Genomic DNA, 26,303 nt, shown 5'->3' on the forward strand with positions numbered 1-26,303 from the left:
CACCTTGTTGTTTTTACAAAATGAAACTTCAGATCCATAAAATTCAGAAAGAGCAGTTTATCAGAACAAGAAAAAACATGAATGGCTACAGAAATCACCCCTGCCCTCCAGTATTTGATTAATGTGTTGTGATTAACGTTACATGTTAGCTTCAGTGTGTGCAGGTCTTCTTCTCTTCAGCAGACCTGATGTGAGGAAGTCTTTAAAAAGATAATGGCTGAAGATTATCAAAAACGAAAGAAAAAATCATGTCTATGAACCTTCATACACAAATGCTTAAAGACACGCGTCGGGGTGGCGTGGCGGTCTATTCCGTTGCCTACCAACACAGGGATCGCCGGTTCGAATCCCCGGGTTACCTCCAGCTTGGTCGGGTGTCTCTACAGACACAACAGGTGGGAAGCCGCGTGTGGGTGTGTGTCCTGGTCGCTGCACTAGCACCTCCTCTGGGCGGTCAGGGTGCCTGTTCGGGGGCGGGGGGTAACTGGGGGGAATAGCGTGATCCTCCCACGTGTTACGTCCCTCTGGCGAAACTCCTCACTGTCAGGTGAAAAGAAGCGGTTGGTGACTCCACCTGTATGGGAGGAGGCATGTGATAGTCTGCAGCCCTCCCTGGATCAGCAGAGGGGGTGGAGCAGCGACCAGGACGGCTCGGAAGAGTGGGGTGATTGGCTGGATACAATTGGGGAGGAAAGGAGGAAGGGAAAAAAATTCGTCCATTCCGGCCCAGACTCTGTCAGGCGGCGCGTAGCCGGTAGCGGAAGTGTACATTGCTGTCGGGCAGTAGGATGCCCAGACCAGCCCGGCTGGAGTCTAGCTTGACCTCCGGTTGACCTTCTAGCAACTGCAGGTCAAAGTGGAGCAGCAGTAGCGACAGGAACTGTTTGATCTCGTTGACGGCCAGGTGGCGTCCGGGACACATGCTGGAACCTGAGCCAAATGGCATGCGGTAATACTTCAGCCGCTGGCCATCTTTATAGAAGTCCGTCTTCTCCTTACCATCCTCCATGAAGCGATCAAACTTGTACATCTGTAACCATGGAAACAGGTAAGACTTAAATACACATATACACACATGTAGACACGTATACTGATTGATAAACCTCAACAACTTTTTTCTGTGGAATTTCTTCCGGAATTTCTTTTAATGGAGGCATAGTGTGCTGCTTGTTGAGACCTTGTAGCCTGCTGCACATGGATGATAAGGATCCATATATGTCATGTTTATATTCAACAGAGCTGGCAGTAATCAAGCCTGGGTGTGTCTGCTCTAATTTAATCGAAGGATCAATTAAATTTGATTAATTGAAGGCGTTCGGGTAGCGTAGTGGTCTATTCTGTTGCCTACCAACACGGGGATCGCCAGTTCGAATCCCCGTGTTACCTCCGGCTTGGTCGAACGTCCCTACAGGATTCTAGCTGCAGCATTCTGAACCATCTGAAGACTTTTAGTACTAGAATGTGGCAGACCTGAGAACAGAACATTACAGTAATCAAGTCTGGATGAAACAAATGCATGTATTAGAGTCTCTGCATCAGCCATGGAGAGAAAAGACTGAACTTTAGCTATGTTACGTAAGTGAAAAAAGCAAGAGTTGGTGATTTCTTTAATGTGCTTATCAAAGGAAAGACTGGGATCAAACGTAACACCAAGATTTTTGGCTGCCACACTTTGTGAAATCACAGAGTTGTCTGTTGTTACTTGATAAAATTGGTGTCTGTGTCTAGCAGGGCCAATGACCAGCATCTCAGTTTTATCTAAATTTAAAAGCAGGAATTTAGTGACATCCAATTTTTCACAGCAGCCAAGCAGGCCTCTAAAATTAGTAATTTGAGTATGATCATCGGCCCTTATAGGCACATACAGCTGAGTATCAGCCGCATAGCAATGGACATTTATTCCATAACTGCATATAATTTGGCCAACAGATGAAATATAAAGAGAAAAGTAGAGGGCCAAGAACCGAACCCTGAGGTATGCCATATTTGACATCAGAGAATTTCGATATAATATTCTTATAGCAGACAGATACATCGTGTGTGTTCTTCCAGATAAGTAGAGCTTAAGCCGAGAGAGCTAAGCCATACAATTTATTCTGTCTATACTATATATATAGTATATATTGAGTATACAGTGATCAATGGTGTCAAAAGCTGCACTGAGGTCCAGTAGTAGAAGCACAAAAGTGGAATCAGAGTCCATAGCTAGTAAAAGATCGTTCACCACTCTCGTCAGAGCAGTTTCAGTGGAGTGGAGTTTTCTTCTATATGGGTCGAAAGTTGTTGATACACAACTCTCTCTAGTACTTTAGAGAAAAGAATGGAAGATTAGCGACTGGTCGATAGTGATTAAGAGACCCTAGATCGAGGTGTGTTTTTTAAAAAAAACATTTTTTTAAGTACAGGTTTAACCACAGCTGTCTTAAAACTGCTGGGAACAATGCCAGTAGTAAATGACAAATTAACAATGTCTAGCATTGTAGTGTCACAGTTTCAAAGAGAAATCTGGGGTTATGTTTATTAATACTGATTAAGTGAGAGAGATACGCTGCTTTTGCAGCAGATAAAGCACACTTGTATTTCAATAAACACTCATGCCACGATAGGCAAAAAAAAAACAACAAAAAAAACTTAAACCAGGGTGTAGGCCTCTTTAGTCGCCTAGCTCTGGCAGTGAGAGGTGCAACTGAATCCAGGAGACTAGAGAGGGCCACATTTAAGTCACTAGTGAAATTTTCAACAGAGTCAGTTACCACAGTGAAAGGAGCCAAGACTTCAGGCAGCTGCTGGCCAGATGCAGCTACAGTGGAGGGACCAATGTGGTGAGTGGCAATTACATCTGTGCTGACATTAACTGGACAGGCCAATAAAGCTTCAAATTTGATGAGAAAATGATCAGACACAGCAGATGTGGTTGGTAAGACATTCAGATCAGAAACAGCTATTCCTTTAGATAAAACCAAATCAAGGGTGTTACCACTGCAATGAGTCGACTCTTGAACAAACTGAGTGAACCCAAAAGCATCAACTGGTGCCAGAAAGGCTTTACTTAGAGGATCAGCAGCCTTATTCAGATGAATATTGAAGTCACCTAGAATTAGAATCTCATCAGAGTGAGTAAATAGGCCTGAGACAAATTCTCCAAGAAATAGTAAGAGCCAGGAGGTCGATAGAGTATCACAATCTGGACTGAGCCGAGTCTATTCATGGCTGAGGGAGATGGACCAAGAACAAGAGCCTCAAAAGACTGGAATTTAGATTCCAGTCTAGAAGTCAGATTGAAAATATCCATCCATCCGTCCATTATCTTAACCGCTTATCCAGCTCTCAGGGTCACGGGGATGCTGGAGCCTATTCCAGCAGTCATTGGGCGGCAGACACCCTGGACAGGCCGCCAGGCCATCACACACACACACATGCACATTTATACCTAGGGACAATTCAGTATGGCCGATTCACCTGACCTACATGTCTTTGGACTGTGGGAGGAAACCGGAGCCCCGGAGGAAACCCACGCAGACATGGGGAGGACATGCAAACTCCACACAGAGGACGACCTGGGACGACCCACCAAGGTCGGACTACCCCGGGGCTCGAACCCAGGACCTTCTTGCTGTGAGGCGACTGCACTAACCACTGCGCCACAGGGCCGCCCAGATTGAAAATAGATTTATATATGAAGGCAACACCCCCCCCCCCGCCTTGTTTATTTACCCGAGCTACATGGGCATGAGTATAGTCAGGTGGGGAAGCGTCATTTAAGGGAAGGAAAACATTTGGTTTCAGCCATGTTTCACATAACCCAATCATATCAAAACTATGTTGAAGAATCAGATCATTTATTAGTAAGGCTTTGGTAGACAGTGATCTGATACTTATGACACCACATTGAAACATCTTGTGGAAATGATCAGTAGCAGGCAGAGCTTCGGAGCTACCAATAGGTGAAAGATTAATTGGAATTAGACACCTTGTGTTACTAGTTGCCAATTTTGATGACCTAGGCTTTTGAATGATGTGTGGTCACACTTTTGATAACATCAGATGTTTGCTGTGACAAATATACAAAACTACAGGAAATCAGGAAGGGGGCAAATAATGTAGACAAACAAACGTGCACACAAACAACACACACTTTCACACAGAAAAAACACACACTGGTGCACTGGGAAGACGAGGCAAGCTTTGGAGAACTTTTTAAGAGGAAAAATTCGTCTCAGTGGGTGGCGTAGTGGTGTATTCTGTTGTCTACCAACATGGGGATCGCTGGTTCGAATTCCCGTGTTACGTCCGGCTTGTTCGGGCGTCCCTACAGACACAATTGGCCGTGTCTGCAGGTGGGAAGCCGGATGTGGGTATGTGTCCTGGTCGCTGCACTAGCGCCTCCTCTGGTCAGTCGGGGTGCCTGTTCAGGGGGGAGAGGGAACTGGGGGGAATAGCATGATCCTCCCACGCGCTACGCCCCCCTGGTGAAACTCCTCACTGTCAGGTGAAAAGAAGCAGCTGGTGACTCCACATGTATGGGAGGAGGCATGTGGTAGTCTGCAGCCCTCCCTGGATCAGCAGAGGGGGTGGAGCAGAGACCGGGACGGCTCGGGGGAGTGGGGTAAGTGGCCAAGTACAATGGGGAGAAAAAGGTGAAAAAATCCCCCCCCCCCAAAAAGATGATTCATTTAAGATAACGATAATAATGATGATGATGATAATAATAATCACTACGTTCATGTAGCACTTTTCTAGACACCCAAAGTGCTTCACATTGAAGTGGGTAACTCACCTCCACCACCATGTGTAGCACCACCTAGGTGATGCACAGCAGCCATTTTGCACCAGAATGCTCCCCACACTTCAGCAAGATACATTTTACCTCGGATGTTGGAGAGTATTCATTCAATTACAGAAGAGAGGAGCAAAAAATTAAGAGATCTCCAGGAACTTTTGGAAATTCCTGACAAAATAAACTAAGCTGGTATCTGAACACACCTGTCACCAACAGGCGCCGTGTTTCAGCATGTGTTAACGGGTGTGTGTGTGTGTGTGTGTGTGTGTGTGTGTGTGTGTGTGTGTGTGTGTGTGTGTGTGTGTGTGTGTTATTCATACCTGGGGTTCTGGGTAGATGTCGGGGTCCATGTGCATGCTCTGTGGGTAAAGAGCAACGATGTCTCTCTCCCTCACTGCCACAGAGCCCCAGCCCTCCAGCTGCAGCTCAAAGTCCTCCTGCGCAACCCGGATGTTCATGGAGGCAGAAGAAAGGCGAAGACTCTCATTGACGGCGCTCTCTATGGACGAAGGTCAGATCAGATCTGAGGTCAGCGCGGGCCATCTGCTCTACTGTGATTTCAACTCCTAATCTGACTTTCAAAATGCCAGTGACTCAAAACTCAGACAGTCAGTCAGGTTTATTTATATGCAAAATTATGCACACACACACCTATACACACACACACACACACACACACACACACACACACATATGTGTCTGTATTAATATTCATTCATCTTCAGCCGCTTCTCCGGGGTCGGGTCGCGGTGGCAGGTAGGACACTCCAGACGTCCCTCTCCCCAGCAACACCCTCCAGCTCCTCCTGGGGGATCCCAAGGTGTTCCCAGGCCAGATTGGACATGTAGTCCCTCCACCTCCTCCTGGGGGATCCCAAGGTGTTCCCAGGCCAGATTGGACATGTAGTCCCTCCAGCTCCTCCTGGGGGATCCCAAGGTGTTCCCAGGCCAGATTGGACATGTAGTCCCTCCAGCTCCTCCTGGGGGATCCCAAGGTGTTCCCAGGCCAGATTGGACATGTAGTCCCTCCAGCTCCTCCTGGGGGATCCCAAGGTGTTCCCAGGCCAGATTGGACATGTAGTCCCTCCAGCTCCTCCTGGGGGATCCCAAGGTGTTCCCAGGCCAGATTGGACATGTAGTCCCTCCAGCGAGTTCTGGGTCTACCCCGGGGTCTCCTCCCAGTTGGCTGTGCCCGGAAAACCTCCAAAGGAAGGCGCCCAGGAGGCATCCTGATCAGATGCCTGAACCATCTAAACTGCCTCCTTTCAACGTGAAGGAGCAGCGGCTCTACTCCGAGCTCCCTCCGGATGTCCGAGCTCCTCACCCTATCTCTAAGGCTGAGCCCAGAAACCCTACGGAGGAAACCCATTTCAGCCGCTTGTATCCATGATCTCACCCTTTCAGTCACTACCCAAAGCTCATGACCACAGGTGAGGGTTGGAAGGAAGACTGACTGGTAAATTGAGAGCTTTGTCTTCCGGCTCAGCTCCCTCTTCACCACAACGGTCCGGTACAACGTCCACATTACTGCTGATGCTGCACCAACCCACCTGTCAATCTCCCGCTCCATCCTACCCTCACTCCTGAACAAGACCCCGAGACACTTGAACTCCTTCACTTGAGACAACAACTCATCCCCAACCCTTGGGGAGCAATCCACCATTTTCCGGTAGAGGACCATGGCCTCAGACCTGGAGGTGCTGACTCTCATCCCGACCATTTCCCTCTCAGCTGCAAACCGCCCCAGTGCAGGCTGGAGGTCACGTTCTGATGAAGCCAACAAAACCACTTCATCTGAGAAGAGCAGAGATGCAGTCCTGAGGTTCCCAAAACCTCAGAATTGTGTGTGAGTGTGTGTGTGTGTGTGTGTGTGTATACACACACCAGTCAGCCAAAACATTAAAGCCACTGACAGGTAAGGGAATTTATTGTGTGTTATTTGTTTTTATGTGGCACTGAGGTCCTTGTGAAACGTAATGTCATTGCCTTGTATGTATGAGACACACATACAAGGCAATGACAAATAAAAGCAGTCTAAGTCAAATAAAATTGATTATCTCGTTACCATGGCCGCTGTCAGGGGGTGGGGTATATTAGGCAGCAGCATGTGTGTGTGTGTCAGGGGTGGGGTATATTAGGCAGCAGCGTGTGTGTGTGTGTGTGTCAGGGGTGGGGTATATTAGGCAGCAGCATGTGTGTGTGTGTGTGTGTGTCAGGGGTGGGGTATATTAGGCAGCAGCATGTGTGTGTGTGTCAGGGGTGGGGTATATTAGGCAGCAGCATGTGTGTGTGTGTGTGTGTGTGTCAGGGGTGGGGGTATATTAGGCAGCAGCATGTGTGTGTGTGTCAGGGGTGGGGGTATATTAGGCAGCAGCATGTGTGTGTGTGTCAGGGGTGGGGTATATTAGGCAGCAGCATGTGTGTGTGTGTCAGGGGTGGGGTATATTAGGCAGCAGCATGTGTGTGTGTGTCAGGGGTGGGGGTATATTAGGCAGCAGGTGAACAGTCAGTTCTTGAAGTTGGTGTGTGGGAAGCAGGAGAAATGAGCAAGTGTAAGGATCTGAGAGACTTTGTCAAGGGTCACATTGTGCTGGCTAGACGACTGGGTCAGAGCATCTCCAGAGCAGCAGGTCTTGTGCTGGCTAGACGACTGGGTCAGAACATCTCCAGAGCAGCAGGCCTTGTGATGGCTAGACGACTGGGTCAGAGCATCTCCAGAGCAGCAGGTCTCGTGCTGGCTAGACGACTGGGTCAGAGCATCTCCAGAGCAGCAGGTCTCGTGCTGGCTAGATGACTGGGTCAGAGCATCTCCAAAGCAGCAGGCCTTGTGATGGCTAGATGACTGGGTCAGAACATCTCCAGAGCAGCAGGTCTCGTGCTGGCTAGACGACTGGGTCAGAACATCTCCAGAGCAGCAGGCCTTGTGCTGGCTAGACGACTGGGTCAGAACATCTCCAGAGCAGCAGGTCTCGTGCTGGCTAGACGACTGGGTCAGAACATCTCCAGAGCAGCAGGTCTCGTGCTGGCTAGACGACTGGGTCAGAACATCTCCAGAGCAGCAGGTCTCGTGCTGGCTAGATGACTGGGTCAGAACATCTCCAAAGCAGCAGGCCTCGTGCTGGCTAGACGACTGGGTCAGAACATCTCCAGAGCAGCAGGTCTCGTGCTGGCTAGACGACTGGGTCAGAACATCTCCAGAGCAGCAGGTCTCGTGCTGGCTAGACGACTGGGTCAGAACATCTCCAGAGCAGCAGGTCTTGTGCTGGCTAGACGACTGGGTCAGAGCGTCTCCAAAGCAGCAGGTCTCGTGCTGGCTAGACGACTGGGTCAGAACATCTCCAGAGCAGCAGGTCTCGTGCTGGCTAGACGACTGGGTCAGAACATCTCCAGAGCAGCAGGTCTCGTGCTGGCTAGACGACTGGGTCAGAACATCTCCAGAGCAGCAGGTCTCGTGCTGGCTAGACGACTGGGTCAGAGCGTCTCCAGAGCAGCAGGTCTCGTGCTGGCTAGACGACTGGGTCAGAGCGTCTCCAGAGCAGCAGGTCTCGTGCTGGTTAGACGACTGGGTCAGAACATCTCCAGAGCAGCAGGTCTTGTGCTGGCTAGACGACTGGGTCAGAACATCTCCAGAGCAGCAGGTCTTGTGCTGGCTAGACGACTGGGTCAGAACATCTCCAGAGCAGCAGGTCTTGTGCTGGCTAGACGACTGGGTCAGAGCATCTCCAAAGCAGCAGGTCTCGTGTTGGCTAGACGACTGGGTCAGAACATCTCCAGAGCAGCAGGTCTCGTGCTGGCTAGACGACTGGGTCAGAGCATCTCCAGAGCAGCGGGTCTCGTGGGGTGGTCCCGGTATGCAGTGGTCAGTACCTACCAAAAGTGGTCCAAGGAAGGACAACCGGTGAACCGGCGACAGGGTCATGGGCGCCCAAGGCTCACTGATGTGTGTGGGGAGCACAGGCTATCCAGTCTGGGCCGATCCCACAGAAGAGCTACTATAGCTCACAATGCTGAACTAGTTACTGCTGACTATGACAGACAGGTGTCAGATCACACAGTGCATCACACCCTGCTGCGTAGCCGCACACCGGTCAGTGTCCACGATGACCCCTGACCACTGCCAAAAGCTCCTACATTGGGCATGTGAGCGTCAGAACTAGACCATGGAGCAGTGGAAGAAGGTGGCCTGGTCTGATGAATCAGTTTCTTTTACAACATGTGGACGGCCGGGTGTGTGTGCGTTGTTTACCTGGGGAAGAGATGGCACCAGGATGCACTATGGGAAGAAGGCAAGCTGGTGGAGGCAGTGTGGTGCTCTGGACAATGTTCTGCTGGGAAACCTTGGGTGCTGGCATTCATGTGGATGTTACTTTGACACGTACCACCGACCTAAACATCGTTGCAGACCAGGTAGACCCCTTCATGGTAACGGTATTCCCTGCTGGCAGGGGCCTCTATCAGCAGGATGATGCTTCCTGCCACACCGCTAAAACTGTTCAGGAATGCTTCGAGGAACTTGACAGACAGCTCACGGTGTTGCCTCCAAATTCCCCAGATCTCAATCTGACTGAGCATCTGTGGGATGTGCTGGAAAAACAAGTCTGATCCATGGAGGTCCCACCTCACAACTTACAGGACTTAAAGGACCTGCTGCTGGCGTCTTGGTGCCAGATACCAGAGGACACCTTCAGAGGTCTTGTGGAGTCCATGGCTTGACAGGTCAGAGCTGTTTTGGTGGCACCAGGGGGCTTTAATGTTCTGGCTGACTGGTATGTTGGGACAACCACGGGGGAACGTAGCACCCGACCCAACAACGAAACAGAGACCGTCGGCAGGTTGAGCCGCTGTGGGCATTTATTCAAAAGACACACGGAAAGAACGCTCCACAGCGGTACTGCTCCTCGTCTGAGCCGGCTGACTCCCGTCTTCCTCGGCTCCTACGCTGGGCGGCCAACACCACTCTAGCTTTCCCTCTCCCCCCTGGGCCGCTGTCTCTGGCTCCCTTTCATCCTGGGGCTCCTCATCAGCCTCCGATTGGGGCCAGGTGCATTCTGGGCTGTGCTGGGTCACCGGCCATGGCCCTGAAGCCGGGCTGACCCCGGGGTTGTCACAACATATACACATACGTATGTGTGTGTGTGTGTGTGTGTGTGCCCGTGTATATACAGTTAAACCTCAACATCTGTGCTCTACTGTGTCTGTGGAGACTGGTTTTACTGGGCAGGGTGAGAACTGTATGTGCATGTAAAGTGTGAAGCATTAATGCTTATGAAGAGTGTGGTGGTGATGAAGAGTAGGGTACTGATGAACAGTGTGGCGTGTACCCAGGTACAGGAGCTGGTCCAAGTGTTCTCTGGAGAGCGTCGCGTCTTGGTCTCGGAGGTCTTTGAGCTGCACGACGTCGTGAATCTCCTGCCGGACCCTCTCCAGAGCTTCCGGGTGGCTCACCAGGTGGTACATGGCCCAAAATGTGGCCGGCACTGTGTTCCCCACGGCTGCCCACAGCATGGTGAAGTGATGAGCTGCGAGGGAAAGTCGACATTGTAATCCACACCAAACAAAACCAAAGTCCTGAAGGTAAGTGTGCTGCTGAGTGCTGGACCTCATTTTATGTCTGTGTCCGTGTCCTGTGTAAACTGAGTTCGGCTTAACCTACTGTGACCTACAAAAGACTCACTGGCCCATCGCCAGGGGACTAGAGGGGGCCGACCCAGTGAGTCTTTTTGTAGGTTACAGTAGCCCCCCTCTCCCGCAAGCGCCCCCCCCCCCCGCGCGCTCTGTTATTGTTTTGTTATTTCTTCTTTTCCCCTTGCCTGTGTTTATGTGAATGAGGTCGTTGTATATCTGTCACATATTTATTTGTACCTCATGTCATGCCGGAGGATGTTGGGGGGGGGGGGACATGTTAGGGATCAGGGGAGGGATGGGAATTATACTGGATTTATTTCATGATGATTCTGTGATTTTTAAAACGCAAAATCCAATAAATATAAGTTTAGAAAAAAAGACTCAGTGGGTCGGCCCCCTTAAGTCGATCGGCCAGTGATGTCGCCTCGTGGTGCAGTACAACCCCCGATCGAATCCCGCCGCCGGCGGCGCCGGAAAAATGCTCGGTTACATTTGGTGGCAGCGGTGGGATCCGGAAGTGTCGGGAAGCGTGCAGAGCCTCAGAAGTCTCTTCGGAGCGCGGGAATAACAAAGCGCCAGGGCGCGCGTCCGGGAGAGGGGGGCTACTGTAACCTACAAAAAGACTCAGTGGGTCGGCCCCCTGGGTCTAGTCCCCTGGCGACGGGCCGGTGAGTCTTTTGGTAGGTTACAGGAGCTAGCCCTCGCTTAGCCTGTGGTGGGTTACTGCTACTCTAAATGCAGCAGAAGGGTGGGGTGGGATGTAGTGAGGGGGGGATTGATATGTGAATGACAGCCAATCACGGCCATGCATTTTTGGAAGAACGTGGACGTCTATTGGCTAGTTTCAGTTTGTTGGTAGATCAGTCTCACGCCAGTCATTCATTCAGTGTCATACAACTTTTGGGGGTTTTTCATACCTGCTTTATCGACGTCGTTCAGTGAGCTGTACTGTTCGAGGACCTCGATTCTCTTCTTGATGAACTGGGAGCTGTTGGACCAGCTCATTATTCTCTGCGGTAGGAAGAAGTCAATGAGTTTCCTGCGGATGCCTTCGGTGTTTCCCAGCAGCCAGATGGGGATTTGTGCAATCAACAGCGGGAACATGTTGTCAAACTTCATGAAGTCCTCTCTCAGCGTCCGTATGGCGCTGTGGCGCTTGCCGTGTGGCGGCAAGCCGAACATACTGAGTATCGTGGCCTCAAACATGAAGATGCTGCAGAACTCGTACATGCTGTCTGTCCTCCAACGGTGGTCCGCTTCACCTGCCGCCACCCAACCCGAGGGCTCGCTGCCACCAGACTCCAAGTAGTCCTGCTTGAGGATCAGCATGAGATTACCCATCATGCTCTCCAGCAGCGAGCTGAGCTGGTCGCCCTGCAGGAGCCGGAAGGTGCGCTGGATTTGCTCATGCATACCCGGGAAGCGGCCGCTGAATACGGGCGGGTAACCGAATGTGGCGGGCACCACCTTGTCAGAAAACTCATGGAAGTCCAGCTGTCGACCATGTTTGACGATGGAGGGGTACAGTAAGGGGTTCATGATGAACGTCATGTATTTACCTGGGGGGGCACAGAGGACAGCTTTCCTCACAAAGAACTGAACCAGACGATTCATTTCAGAGTGGCTGACAGAAAACAAAGACATGACAACAGACTCCAACTTTCTCTTGTTCCAACTTTTACAACCTGGGTCTTCTTTCCATAGCTGTCCCATGAGACACTGTCGTAAAGCCGAGCCCAGCCGTGGTCCCGTGTCCACATTTTACACATTGAAGCCGAGCCGGTTAGTAAAATGACATCATCACTGATATGCATGATGGAAAAAATCCATGAAAATCAAACCCAGGTTGTAAAACAAAAAAGGATTTATCCTTTAACTTGAACTGTGCGGACATGTTGAGTTAACGGCTTTAAACACCAACCTGCGATCTGGACTGTGAATACGTCTCCATGTTTCTTCTCTTGTTCTAACAGAAATGTAAAGGTATCTTTCCTGAACTCGAAAGCCTTGCCAAGAACAGGAATCAAGCCTTTTATTAGCGGAGGTTCTCCTTTTCTTCTGCAAGAGGAGAAAACAGAAACCAGTCAGAAAAACATCTGCTGCTCCTTTGCCACTGTGTTGAGACTGAGGTGTGCTGGGTGGAGGCACGGCTGTGGGTTCTCACAACGTTCTGATCCGAGGAAACTCCCTGTTCACATGGCGTGACTGCTTCTGCTTCATGGAGGCTCGGTGCCGGTTTTAACCTCTATACATTCTGTCACGATAAAAACCCAGCTGAGATATGAAGGCATTATCTGAACCGCTTATCCTGCTGTCAGGGAGGCGGCCATGCTGCGGCCTCTCCCAGCGGTCACTGGGCGGCAGGCGGGAGACAAATTATTAGGATTGTTTTGTGTATTATTATAAAATGTAATCTAGTTACACTTTATTTTTTACAATTTCCAACCCCCTAAAATAAAGTGTTACCTATAGTCTATAATATATAAGTGTTATATATCATGTTATATTTGTTGTATATAAGCCCACCCCTTCCACTAGTATTCTCTCTCACTCCCAGACACACACACACACACACACACACACACACACACACACACACACACACCTAGGGATAATTTAGCACTAGAGAATTTAGTAGTACTTAAAGATGTGAAATACAAATGTAATTAAGGATTTGTTTATTCTTTTACATTTGCCATGCCCGCGACCCTGAGAGCAGGACAAGCGGTTCAGATAGTGGATGGATGGACATTTGCCAAGACATTGTCAGTGGGCTTTTCAAGTCATCTTGCAGAAGGGGGCCCTGGCCAGAATCTCATGCTCTCTGGGGGTGCTGACCTGGAAAAGTCTGGGCACCCCTGGTCTAGACCATAAGGAGGCCCCAGCAGGGTCGGACATGCAGACACCTTAAGCCACATTCAGGTTATTCTTGTTTTATATTATTGATACACTTTTTGTTTAATTAATCTGTTAAACCCTCACCCAGACCCGACTCTCCGTCTCAGCCTGATCTACAGATAGATCACCGAGATCATCAAACGTCTGCATTCTGAAACGTTGAACACCGCAAAATGTGCTGAGTGTTAAAAATACACGCCAGAAAATAATAATGATAATCTGCAACCAAAATACAAACCTCCCAAACTCAAACTGAGTTCCTCAACTGAACACAGTCACACGGTGGTGTGTTTTCCTCCCAGGTTTCTAAAGTTGTGTCTTATTTTTGTTGGCCCACCTGATGGAGATGAGGGATGTGGCGCTCATGGGACTGCATTTCTGGGTTTTATTTGTCCTTTAGTCTGTCACCGTCGAATCCCCTGTTTAGAGGTGGGGGGAAATTGATTCTTGGATGCATCGAGATTCTGAGTTTAAATACACAGGGTCAACTGTCCAAAGTAATGGGGAGTGCAGAAGACAGGTGGAGAAGAGAGTGCAGGCCGGGTGGAGTGGGTGGAGAAGAGTGTCAGGAGTGATTTGTGGTTTGTTTCATTTGTTGTCATTCATTTCACGAACAGCAAAGTGCAGCTTGAAGGCCCTGTTCAGACTGCAGGCAAATCAGATTTGTTTCTCAAGTCACATTTTAAGACAGACTGTCCACACTGTTACTTGGCAGTGATCAGATCAGGTTTGTGTCCAGAATCACCCACCTCCTCCACAAAAAAAACAAAAACAAAACATGGTTGAGTACTCTGATGATGATGATAATAATAATAATAATAATCCCAAAGATCAAGAAAGATCACCACTCCAAAGAAGCCATCAGACTCGCCAACGAAGCCATCCAAAACATCAAGGGCGAGATGAGAAGGCCGTTGAACGTAACAGAAATCAACCAGCTCTTATACGTGGCCGCTTCAGCCATAGCAGACACAGAAGGAAAAAGACCAAGACAACATAACCAGCCAGGATGTTACAGAGTGTGATCAGGGTGAACCTGCAGAGCCCACACAAGTTCATAGTGCATCTGCTAATGATCCAGTAAGTCCTGTACACGTTGATGGAGACATTTTCAACCCACCTCACATCCAGAAAGTAGTTGTGGAGTACATCATCCTAAATGAGCCAGCCAGTCTACCACCTACACATACCAAGATATGCACCTTCTCTGGCCGTCTTCCAAGGCCCAATGGAGAGGTTGACTATGACACCTGGCGCACCCAAGTTGAACTCCTTCTCAGCGACCCTTGAACAATGCACAAAAGGTGAGAAGGATCCTTCAAAGCTTACTGAGCCCAGCTGCTGATGTTGTTAAGCCTCTTGGGGTCAGTGCTCAACCAAATGCTTATGTCTCCCAGCTTGATTCTGCTTTTGGAGTTGTGGAGGATGGGGAGGAGTTGTTTGCAGCCTTTCTCAGCTCCAACCAAAACAATGGAGAAAAACCTTCTGCACTCTTGAACAGTATTCACAGACTCCTCACTAGAGCAGTTTCTAGACCCTAACTATCTACCCTATCTAACCCTAACCCTAACAGAAAATTCAAATGAACAGTTACTCTGACAGTTCTGGGATGAGAGCCTCATCATAGGTCTCCAGTTAGAGCACAGAAAGTGCAGTCCACCCTCATACCCTGAACTTCTCCTGATGTTGAGAACTGAGGAAGAAAACCTGCTTGACTTGATTTGACTACCAAACTTGAAAATAAAATAAATGAGCTGACTAAACAAGTCCAAATGCTAGCTCAGAGTCGTAAACTTTCAAATGAGGGCCAGAAGCAACAAAGTGTTACTGCTAAGAGCTTTAAAAGGTCTGTTAAAGTCCCTGGCATGCCACAGGCATGGTTCTGCTTCAGGTGTTAAAGTCCCTGGCATGCCACAGGCATGGTTCTGCTTCAGGTGTTAAAGTCCCTGGCATGCCACAGGCATGGTTCTGCTTCAGGTGTTAAAGTCCCTGGCATGCCACAGGCATGGTTCTGCTTCTGTTGTTAAAGTCCCTGGCATGCCACAGGCATGGTTCTGCTTCAGGTGTTAAAGTCCCTGGCATGCCACAGGCATGGCTCTGCTTCAGGTGTTAAAGTCCCTGGCATGCCACAGGCATGGTTCTGCTTCAGGTGTTAAAGTCCCTGGCATGCCACAGGCATGGTTCTGCTTCAGGTGTTAAAGTCCCCGGCATGCCACAGGCATGGCTCTGCTTCTGTTGTTAAAGTCCCTGGCATGCCACAGGCATGGTTCTGCTTCAGGTGTTAACGTCCCTGGCATGCCACAGGCATGGTTCTGCTTCTGGTGTTAAAGTCCCTGGCATGCCACAGGCATGGTTCTGCTTCAGGTGTTAAAGTCCCTGGCATGCCACAGGCATGGTTCTGCTTCTGTTGTTAAAGTCCCTGGCATGCCACAGGCATGGTTCTGCTTCTGTTGTTAAAGTCCCTGGCATGCCACAGGCATGGTTCTGCTTCAGGTGTTAAAGTCCCTGGCATGCCACAGGCATGGTTCTGCTTCAGGTGTTAAAGTCCCTGGCATGCCACAGGCATGGTTCTGCTTCTGTTGTTAAAGTCCCTGGCATGCCACAGGCATGGTTCTGCTTCAGGTGTTAAAGTCCCTGGCATGCCACAGGCATGGTTCTGCTTCTGTTGTTAAAGTCCCTGGCATGCCACAGGCATGGTTCTGCTTCAGGTGTTAAAGTCCCTGGCATGCCACAGGCATGGTTCTGCTTCAGGTGTTAAAGTCCCTGGCATGCCACAGGCATGGTTCTGCTTCTGGTGTTAAAGTCCCTGGCATGCCACAGGCATGGTTCTGCTTCTGTTGTTAAAGTCCCTGGCATGCCACAGGCATGGTTCTGCTTCAGGTGTTAAAGTCCCTGGCATGCCACAGGCATGGTTCTGCTTCAGGTGTTAAAGTCCCTGGCATGCCACAGGCATGGCTCTGCTTCTGTTGTTAAAGTGCTTGGCATGCCACAGGCATGGTTCTGCTTCAGGTGTTAAAGTCCCCGGCATGCCACAGGCATGGCTCTGCTTCTGTTGTTAAAGTCCCTGGCATGCCACAGGCATGGTTCTGCTTCAGGTGTTAAAGTCCCCGGCATGCCACAGGCATGGTTCTGCTTCTGTTGTTAAAGTCCCCGGCATGCCACAGGCATGGTTCTGCTTCAGGTGTTAAAGTCCCCGGCATGCCACAGGCATGGCTCTGCTTCTGTTGTTAAAGTCCCCGGCATGCCACAGGCATGGTTCTGCTTCAGGTGTTAAAGTCCCTGGCATGCCACAGGCATGGTTCTGCTTCTGGTGTTAAAGTCCCTGGCATGTCACAGGCATGGTTCTGCTTCAGGTGTTAAAGTCCCCGGCATGCCACAGGCATGGTTCTGCTTCAGGTGTTAAAGTCCCTGGCATGCCACAGGCATGGTTCTGCTTCAGGTGTTAAAGTCCCTGGCATGCCACAGGCATGGTTCTGCTTCAGGTGTTAAAGTCCCTGGCATGCCACAGGCATGGTTCTGCTTCAGGTGTTAAAGTCCCCGGCATGCCACAGGCATGGTTCTGCTTCAGGTGTTAAAATCCTTGGCATGCCACAGGCATGGTTCTGCTTCTGTTGTTAAAGTCCCTGGCATGTCACAGGCATGGTTCTGCTTCTGTTGTTAAAGTCCCTGGCATGCCACAGGCATGGTTCTGCTTCTGTTGTTAAAGTCCCTGGCATGCCACAGGCATGGTTCTGCTTCTGTTGTTAAAGTCCCTGGCATGCCACAGGCATGGTTCTGCTTCAGGTGTTAAAGTCCCTGGCATGCCACAGGCATGGTTCTGCTTCAGGTGTTAAAGTCCCTGGCATGCCACAGGCATGGTTCTGCTTCAGGTGTTAAAGTCCCTGGCATGCCACAGGCATGGTTCTGCTTCAGGTGTTAAAGTCCCTGGCATGCCACAGGCATGGTTCTGCTTCTGTTGTTAAAGTCCCTGGCATGCCACAGGCATGGTTCTGCTTCAGGTGTTAAAGTCCCTGGCATGCCACAGGCATGGTTCTGCTTCAGGTGTTAAAATCCTTGGCATGCCACAGGCATGGTTCTGCTTCTGTTGTTAAAGTCCCTGGCATGTCACAGGCATGGTTCTGCTTCTGTTGTTAAAGTCCCTGGCATGCCACAGGCATGGTTCTGCTTCTGTTGTTAAAGTCCCTGGCATGCCACAGGCATGGTTCTGCTTCTGTTGTTAAAGTCCCTGGCATGCCACAGGCATGGTTCTGCTTCAGGTGTTAAAGTCCCTGGCATGCCACAGGCATGGTTCTGCTTCAGGTGTTAAAGTCCCTGGCATGCCACAGGCATGGTTCTGCTTCAGGTGTTAAAGTCCCTGGCATGCCACAGGCATGGTTCTGCTTCAGGTGTTAAAGTCCCTGGCATGCCACAGGCATGGTTCTGCTTCTGTTGTTAAAGTCCCTGGCATGCCACAGGCATGGTTCTGCTTCAGGTGTTAAAGTCCCTGGCATGCCACAGGCATGGTTCTGCTTCTGTTGTTAAAGTCCCTGGCATGCCACAGGCATGGTTCTGCTTCAGGTGTTAAAGTCCCTGGCATGCCACAGGCATGGTTCTGCTTCAGGTGTGGAGAAAACGATCATATTGCAGCTCGCTGTTGAACCAAATGAATGAACCAAACCCCCACACTGGTTCATGAGAAAAATGCAAAGCTGAAAGAGAAACAAGAACAGTTCCAAGCCACAAGGTCCCACTGGACCCGCCCCCCCCCCCCCCCCCCACAACACACACACACACACACACACAGAGTCTGCCTCTTAAGTGAAAACAAATGTTATTGCGTTAAAGCCAAAATAACCGACTCCCCTAGAGAGTTCTGTGTGTGTGTGTGTGTGTGTGTGTGTGTGTGTGTGTGTGTGTGTGTGTGTGTGTGTGTGTGTGTGTGTGTGTGTGTGTGTGTGTGTGTGTGTGTGTCTTGCTGAGAAAGTTCATAATATTTCTGGAACAGTCAGATGAGTGTTGGAGGGAACAGGACTCTACTGACATGATGCAGCTTGTTGAATTACAGTAAACACCCCCAACTCAGAACACCAAGTCTCATCTGAATGACTGGAAAGTGCAGTAGCGTTCAGGTCCACCAGGGGAATGTAAATGTTAATTGTACATATTTGGGGGAGATGTTTTGCTGTTCCGGGGAAGGGGGTACACAGTTGCCGGGTCAAGGGTTAGTGGGTCAGGTCTATGGAGACAGAGACGACCTGAGAGTGGGGTTACTAGAACGACCAAGACGGTCATTGTGACCGTCCTGGATTTTCAAAGTTTCATAACTTTGGAAAAAAAGGGATACAGACCTGCCGCTCCCTGAATGCTCCTGAAACTGACCTGCCGCTCCCTAGATGCTCCTGAAACTGACCTGCCGCTCCCTAGATGCTCCTGAAACTGACCTGCCGCTCCCTAGATGCTCCTGAAACTGACCTGCTGCTCCCTGGATGCTCCTGAAACTGACCTGCCGCTCCCTGAATGTTCCTGAAACTGACCTGCCGCTCCCTAGATGCTCCTGAAACTGACCTGCTGCTCCCTAGATGCTCCTGAAACTGACCTTCTGCTCCCTGGACGCTCCTGAAACTGACCTGCCGCTCCCTAGATGCTCCTGAAACTGACGTGCTGCTCCCTAGATGCTCCTGAAACTGACCTTCTGCTCCCTGAATGTTCCTGAAACTGACCTGCCGCTCCCTGAATGTTCCTGAAACTGACCTGCCGCTCCCTAGATGCTCCTGAAACTGACCTTCTGCTCCCTGGACGCTCCTGAAACTGACCTTCCGCTCCCTGGATGCTCCTGAAACTGACCTGCCGCTCCCTGGACGCTCCTGAAACTGACCTGCCGCTCCCTGAATGTTCCTGAAACTGACCTGCTACTCCCTGGATCCCCCTGAAACTGACCTTCCACTCCCTGGATGCTCCTGAAACTGACCTGCTGCTCCCGGAATGCTCCTGAAATAGACCTGCCGCTCCCTGGATGCTCCTGAAACTGACCTGCCGCTCCCTGGATGCTCCTGAAATAGACCTGCCGCTCCCTGGATGCTCCTGAAACTGACCTGCTGCTCCCTGGATGCTCCTGAAATGGACCTGCCGCTCCCTGGATAAGGAGCAAACTAACTCAGTGAGTCAAAGAAATCTTTATGAGACGGTACAAGCCATGTACAAGTATGGCATGAAACATGAAACAGGTTTGTACTGTCTCATAAAGATTTACTTGACTCACTGGGTTGTTTTTATATATATATATATATATATATATATATATATATATATATATATATATATATATATATATACACACACACACACACACACACACACACACACACAGAGAAATAATAAGAGGCTTCTCAGACGTTAAAGTGAAAACAGTTTTGGGTCAAGACACAATCAGTATGGAATAAAGACTGATTTTAGAAAAACCACAGCAGCCATTCTGACGTGAAGTGTTAAATTGCGTCTGGGCCGTGCTGAGTCAGACCACACCAACGCGCTCCAGGTGGGTTGTGGGTGCTGCTGGTCCTGTGTGCGCCCGGCACCCTGCTGGGGCCAATAGCCGCGCTCGCTGCACGGACTGTCGGACAGTCACGCACTGCGGAGGTTGGCGGAGCAGCCGGGGGAACCGGGGGGGGGGGGGTATCGAGAGTTGCGCTGAAAGGACGACTCTGTTCTCGGTTTTGTGAGAGGAGTAGTTCTTGGCTTGGACCGTCGCCAGAGGAATAACGGCCCGAGTGTTGTTCAGTGAAACAGCAGTTTCACTGAACAACACTTTCTCGGAATCTGAAACATGAGTGACGTCACTACAGCCATCGGCGCAAACTATGGGGGGGTTGGGGGGGACAAGACCCCCCCCACTTTTTGAAAGTTCTGACTTTCCACCACTACTAGATATATATGTGTAATATTAGACATACACTCCCTGTATGTGCCGTCATTCATGTCATTCCCATCCCCCCTCCGCCTCCCCCTTCCGCCCCCCCCTCCCCCTTCCGCCCCCCCCCCCCGTGTATTTGGTACTGGATCACGCACAACTTTTAACAGCATCTGGTGAGGCGCCACCGACGGCTTGTCCGTGTAATACATGTGTAGGGGTGGGGGAAAGGGGGGAAAGGCCTGAGACCATCAAGTGCTCAGGGGTCCTTAATGGCAGGGAAGTGCTCTTAGAGGTGGGCCTGATACAAAAATGCAAATGGCCTTGTCTTGGACCCCCCCCCGCCCCCCCTAAAAACAGCCTTGAGAATACAGTTGAGGAAAAAGTAGGAGGTGTGTGGGGTGCAGTCCACAATATGCTCCTGTCAGAAGTCCCCAGAGACAACCAGTCCACCACAGCTGACTCCTCAGGCCCCTGGTACACCTCCCACTGCCAGAGCGTTAGCATGGAGCATTAATAATAACCTTATAGAATTCCTGTGTGTTATTCTGTTTGTGGTTTTACAGTCAACGTAAGTAAGTGTATACTCTGCTACTCAGTTGAGCTCTACTTTATTTATATACTTGCTCTACCACTCAGACGTTAGAGTACACCTGCAAAACCAGGTTTCTCATAGTTAATTGCATTCAATATTTTCTCATTTTAAATGAAATTAAAATGTTATGAAATGGCCCCCTAAGGCAAGGGGACTTGAGGTGTGAACCCCATGCAGGCCAGTGTAACGTCTGGGACGTGTATCACATGGGATTACAACATTGTGAAAGTGTCTTTGTTAGATGTTCTCTGAGTTAACTAGCATTTGGGCAATTATTCATGTTTTCATTTCAAATTAAAGTTTTGAACGCAGCTCACTTGATGATCATATCCACATGTACTATAAGATCACCTATCATATCATGAAATATGAAGTGTTTATAGACCCGTTTATGCCATTTCAAGCATAGATGATCATGAATACCCTGGTTTCAAGCAGGTGTACTCAAACCTTTGACTGGTACTGTACATCCTGCACTGGGTCCTGTACTGAAGTCTGTAGGCCACAGAGGGATGTAGAACATAGGCAGAACTACACCACAATTTGAATTATAGGCTTTCTGGTAGCCTATTTTTGCGTTTGAACTGGGGTGTGTGTGTGTGTGTATATCTATCTATATATATATATATATATATATAGATATACACATACACTCCCTGTATATATACACATACACTCCCTGTATATATACACATACACTCCCTGTATGTGTATATATACAGGGAGTGTATGTGTATATATACAGGGAGTGTATGTGTATATATACAGGGAGTGTATGTGTATATCTATATATATATATATATAGATATACACATACACTCCCTGTATATATACACATACACTCCCTGTATGTGCAGCAGCTGATGGGTGCACGACGCACGAAACAGGTGTGTACTGTGATGCATTAAATCTTTGTTCCCTGTATCTGTGTTGATATTCCGCTCCTCATTAGCTGAGCACTTATAACACCATTAACGGTTTCGGGAAAAAAACCCGCTATATATATATATATATATATAGAGAGAGAGAGAGAGAGAGAGAGAGAGAGAGAGAGAGAGAGAGAGAGAGAGAGAGAGAGAGAGAGAGAGAGAGAGAGAGAGAGAGAGAGAGAGAGAGAGAGAGAGAGAGAGAGAGAGAGAGAGAGAGAGAGAGAGAGAGCCAGAGCCAGAGCCAGAGCCAGAGCCAGAGCCAGAGCCCTTTTTCTGGGAATGACTGGCCGTCACCGACGTTGGTCCCCCCACCTGTCAGACCAAATTTTCACCCCTGACTACAGCGCTGTTCCACGGTAACACGAGTGACGTCATTACAGCGCTGTTCCACGCTAACACGAGTGGCGTCATTACAGCGCTGTTCCACGCTAACACGAGTGGCGCCATTACAGCGCTGTTCCACGGTAACATGAGTGGCGTCATTACAACGCTGTTCCACGGTAACATGAGTGACGTCATTACAGCGCTGTTCCACGGTAACACGAGTGACGTCATTACAGCGCTGTTCCACGGTAACACGAGTGACGCCATTACAACGCTGTTCCACGGTAACGAGTGGCGTCATTACAACGCTGTTCCACGGTAACGAGTGGCGTCATTACAGCGCTGTTCCACGGTAACATGAGTGACGTCATTACAGCGCTGTTCCACGGTAACGAGTGGCGTCATTACAGCGCTGTTCCAAGGTAACAGGAGTGACGCCTTACAGCGCTGTTCCACGGTAACAGGAGTGACGCCATTACAACGCTGTTCCACGGTAACACGAGTGACGTCATTACAACGCTGTTCCACGGTAACATGAGTGACGTCATTACAGCGCTGTTCCACGGTAACACGAGTGACGCCATTACAGCGCTGTTCCACGGTAACACGAGTGACGTCATTACAGCGCTGTTCCACGTTATACACACGAGTCTCGTTCACATCGTCACATTCCGCGAGTAAGAAGCTGTGGACTCTGAAGTCAGTAACACAAACCGTGTGTGTGTGTGTGTGTGTGTGTGTGTGTGTGTGTGTGTGTGTGTGTGTGTGTGTGTGTGTGTGTGTGTGTGTGTGTGTGCCCCATTACAGAGTTGTAACGTGTGTGAGGGGAAGCCAGAGCAGAGAGATGCCGCCGCAGTAAACGGGTCGGATCGTTGTGGCTCTTTCATTCAGGTTCCTAAGTGTGGTGGAGTCGCTGAGAGTGAATCAGCGTTTTCCTCCCCCGCGGCCGTGTCTCTCCCCCCCCCCCCCGCAGACGCGCTAACTCCCCCCGCGGCCGTGTCTCTCCCCCCCCCGCAGACGCGCTAACTCCCCCCGCGGCCGTGTCTCCCCCCCCCCGTCTCTCCCCCCCCCCGCAGACGCGCTAACCTGGTGTGAGTGCCTGGAAAACGCAGACTTGCCTTGTCCTCCCGCAGCTCCTCAGCAGCAGCAGCAGCAGCAGCAGGCCGGCGCACAGGAGGCCCAGCAGGAGCAGCGGCGGCGGCGGCGGCGGCAGCATTTCTCCGCAGGACGTCCCGACTCGGCGCGGCTCCGGACCAGCGCTGACTGCAGACTGTCGGTGGGTGGTGTCACAGGGAGGTTCGGCTCCTGCGGGGCGGAGCTACCGGGTGTCACAGAGCAGACTGCATGGCGTTCGGCTGGTTTTAGATGGTTTGAGCGTCTTTCCCCACTGAACCCAGAAGAACCCAAGCCTTGTGTGACAGACAGCCTGAGGAAGACTCCTCGTCCCGCGCGCTGACGACACACACGCCGAAACCGACAGACACCAACGCACGAGCCCGGCCCACTTTATCTGTATAGCCCAGGATCACACGTTACACACGTGCCTCCGGGGCAACAAGGTGAGTCATGTCAGTATTGGATGAAGGTGTGTTGCGCTGAGCGTCCCTCTGCACCTGCCAACCAGGTGTGTCGCTGCCCGCTGCCCGCTGCCGCTGCACCCTTACTTACTGATGTCAACACCGTGTTGTGTTACTTATGTCAACACCCTGTTGTGTTACTTATGTCAACACGCTGTTGTGTTACTTATGTCAACACCCTGTTGTGTTACTTATGTCAACACCCTGTTGGGTTACTGATGTCAACACCATGTTGTGTTACTGATGTCAACACCCTGTTGGGTTACTTATGTCAACACGCTGTTGTGTTACTTATGTCAACACCCTGTTGTGTTACTGATGTCAACACCCTGTTGTGTTACTTATGTCAACACACTGTTGTGTTACTGATGTCAACACCCTGTTGTGTTACTTATGTCAACACGCTGTTGGGTTACTTATGTCAACACCCTGTTGTGTTACTTATGTCAACACCCTGTTGTGTTACTTATGTCAACACCCTGTTGGGTTACTTATGTCAACACCCTGTTGTGTTACTTATGTCAACACCCTGTTGGGTTACTTATGTCAACACCCTGTTGGGTTACTTATGTCAACACCCTGTTGTGTTACTGATGTCAACACCCTGTTGGGTTACTTATTTCAACACCCTGTTGTGTTACTTATGTCAACACCCTGTTGGGTTACTTATTTCAACACCCTGTTGTGTTACTTATGTCAACACCCTGTTGGGTTACTTATTTCAACACCCTGTTGTGTTACTTATGTCAACACCCTGTTGGGTTACTTATGTCAACACCCTGTTGTGTTACTTATGTCAACACGCTGTTGGGTTACTTATGTCAACACCCTGTTGGGTTACTTATTTCAACACCCTGTTGTGTTACTTATGTCAACACCCTGTTGGGTTACTTATTTCAACACCCTGTTGTGTTACTTATGTCAACACCCTGTTGGGTTACTTATTTCAACACCCTGTTGTGTTACTTATGTCAACACCCTGTTGGGTTACTTATTTCAACACCCTGTTGTTATTCAACACCCTGTTGGGTTACTTATGTCAACACCCTGTTGGGTTACTTACTGATGTCAACACCCTGTTGGGTTACTTATGTCAACACCCTGTTGTGTTACTTATTTCAACACCGTGTTGTGTTACTTATTTCAACACCCTGTTGGGTTACTGATGTCAACACCCTGTTGTGTTACTTATGTCAACACCCTGTTGGGTTACTTATTTCAACACCCTGTTGTTATTCAACACCATGTTGTGTTACTTATTTCAACACCATGTTGTGTTATTCAACACCCTGTTGTGTTACTGATGTCAACACCCTGTTGGGTTACTTATTTCAACACCCTGTTGTTATTCAACACCATGTTGTGTTACTTATTTCAACACCATGTTGTGTTATTCAACACCCTGTTGTGTTACTGATGTCAACACCCTGTTGTGTTACTGATGTCAACACCATGTGTTACTTATGTCAACACCCTGTTGTGTTACTTATGTCAACACCCTGTTGGGTTACTTATTTCACCACCCTGTTGTGTTACTTATTTCAACACCATGTTGTGTTACTGATGTCAACACCCTGTTGTGTTACTTATGTCAACACGCTGTTGTGTTACTTATGTCAACACCCTGTTGGGTTACTTATTTCAACACCCTGTTGGGTTACTTATTTCAACACCCTGTTGTGTTACTGATGTCAACACCCTGTTGGGTTACTTATTTCAACACCCTGTTGGGTTACTGATGTCAACACCCTGTTGGGTTACTTATTTCAACACCCTGTTGGGTTACTTATTTCAACACCCTGTTGTGTTACTTATTTCAACACCCTGTTGTGTTACTGATGTCAACACCCTGTTGTGTTACTGATGTCAACACCCTGTTGGGTTACTGATGTCAACACCCTGTTGTGTTACTTATTTCAACACCCTGTTGGGTTACTTATTTCAACACCCTGTTGGGTTACTTATTTCAACACCCTGTTGTGTTACTTATGTCAACACGCTGTTGTGTTACTTATGTCAACACGCTGTTGGGTTACTTATTTCAACACCCTGTTGTGTTACTTATGTCAACACCCTGTTGTTTTACTTATTTCAACACCCTGTTGGGTTACTTATTTCAACACCCTGTTGTGTTACTTATTTCAACACCATGTTGTGTTACTTATTTCAACACCGTGTTGTGTTACTGATGTCAACACCCTGTTGGGTTACTTATTTCAACACCATGTTGTGTTATTCAACACCATGTTGTGTTATTTCAACACCATATTGTGTTACTTATTTCAACACCGTGTTGTGTTACTTATTTCAACACCATGTTGTGTTATTCAACACCATGTTGTGTTATTTCAACACCATGTTGTTTTACTTATTTCAACACCATGTTGTGTTATTTCAACACCATGTTGTGTTACTTATTTCAACACCATGTTGTGTTACTTATTTCAACACCATGTTGTGTTACTCAACACTGTGTTGTGTTACTTATGTCAACACGCTGTTGGGTTACTTATGTCAACACCCTGTTGGGTTACTTATTTCAACACCCTGTTGTGTTACTTATGTCAACACCCTGTTGGGTTACTTATTTCAACACCCTGTTGTGTTACTTATGTCAACACCCTGTTGGGTTACTTATTTCAACACCCTGTTGTGTTACTTATGTCAACACCCTGTTGGGTTACTTATTT

At 49.1% G+C, this 26,303-nt stretch overlaps 1 protein-coding gene across 1 annotated transcript; it reads right to left on the minus strand.

Annotated features, from left to right (window-relative positions):
* Positions 1-42: 42 nt before the first annotated feature.
* Positions 43-23,702, minus strand: LOC130123720 (cytochrome P450 7B1). Its single transcript, XM_056292993.1, has 6 exons — positions 23,155-23,702; positions 12,326-12,462; positions 11,322-11,963; positions 10,101-10,298; positions 5,101-5,279; positions 43-1,030 (listed from the first exon to the last, which is right to left on the minus strand). Exons 1-6 carry the CDS (start codon positions 23,250-23,252, stop codon positions 737-739), a joined length of 1,548 nt encoding a protein of 515 aa, XP_056148968.1. The 5' UTR covers positions 23,253-23,702; the 3' UTR covers positions 43-736.
* Positions 23,703-26,303: the final 2,601 nt, after the last annotated feature.

The sequence above is a fragment of the Lampris incognitus genome, chromosome 14, assembly GCF_029633865.1.
Source record: "Lampris incognitus isolate fLamInc1 chromosome 14, fLamInc1.hap2, whole genome shotgun sequence".
NCBI lineage: Eukaryota > Metazoa > Chordata > Actinopteri > Lampriformes > Lampridae > Lampris > Lampris incognitus.

Excerpts from the sequence above, each read along its gene's own strand:
- LOC130123720 (XM_056292993.1), bottom strand. The coding sequence starts at position 23,252 with ATGCTGCCGCCGCCGCCGCCGCCGCTGCTCCTGCTGGGCCTCCTGTGC. Across the intron at positions 12,463-23,154 it reads AGGAGCTGCGGGAGGACAAG|AAGAAAAGGAGAACCTCCGC; the intron begins GCAAGTCTGCGT and ends CTCCTCTTGCAG. Across the intron at positions 1,031-5,100 it reads ACATCTACCCAGAACCCCAG|ATGTACAAGTTTGATCGCTT; the intron begins GTATGAATAACA and ends CCATGGTTACAG.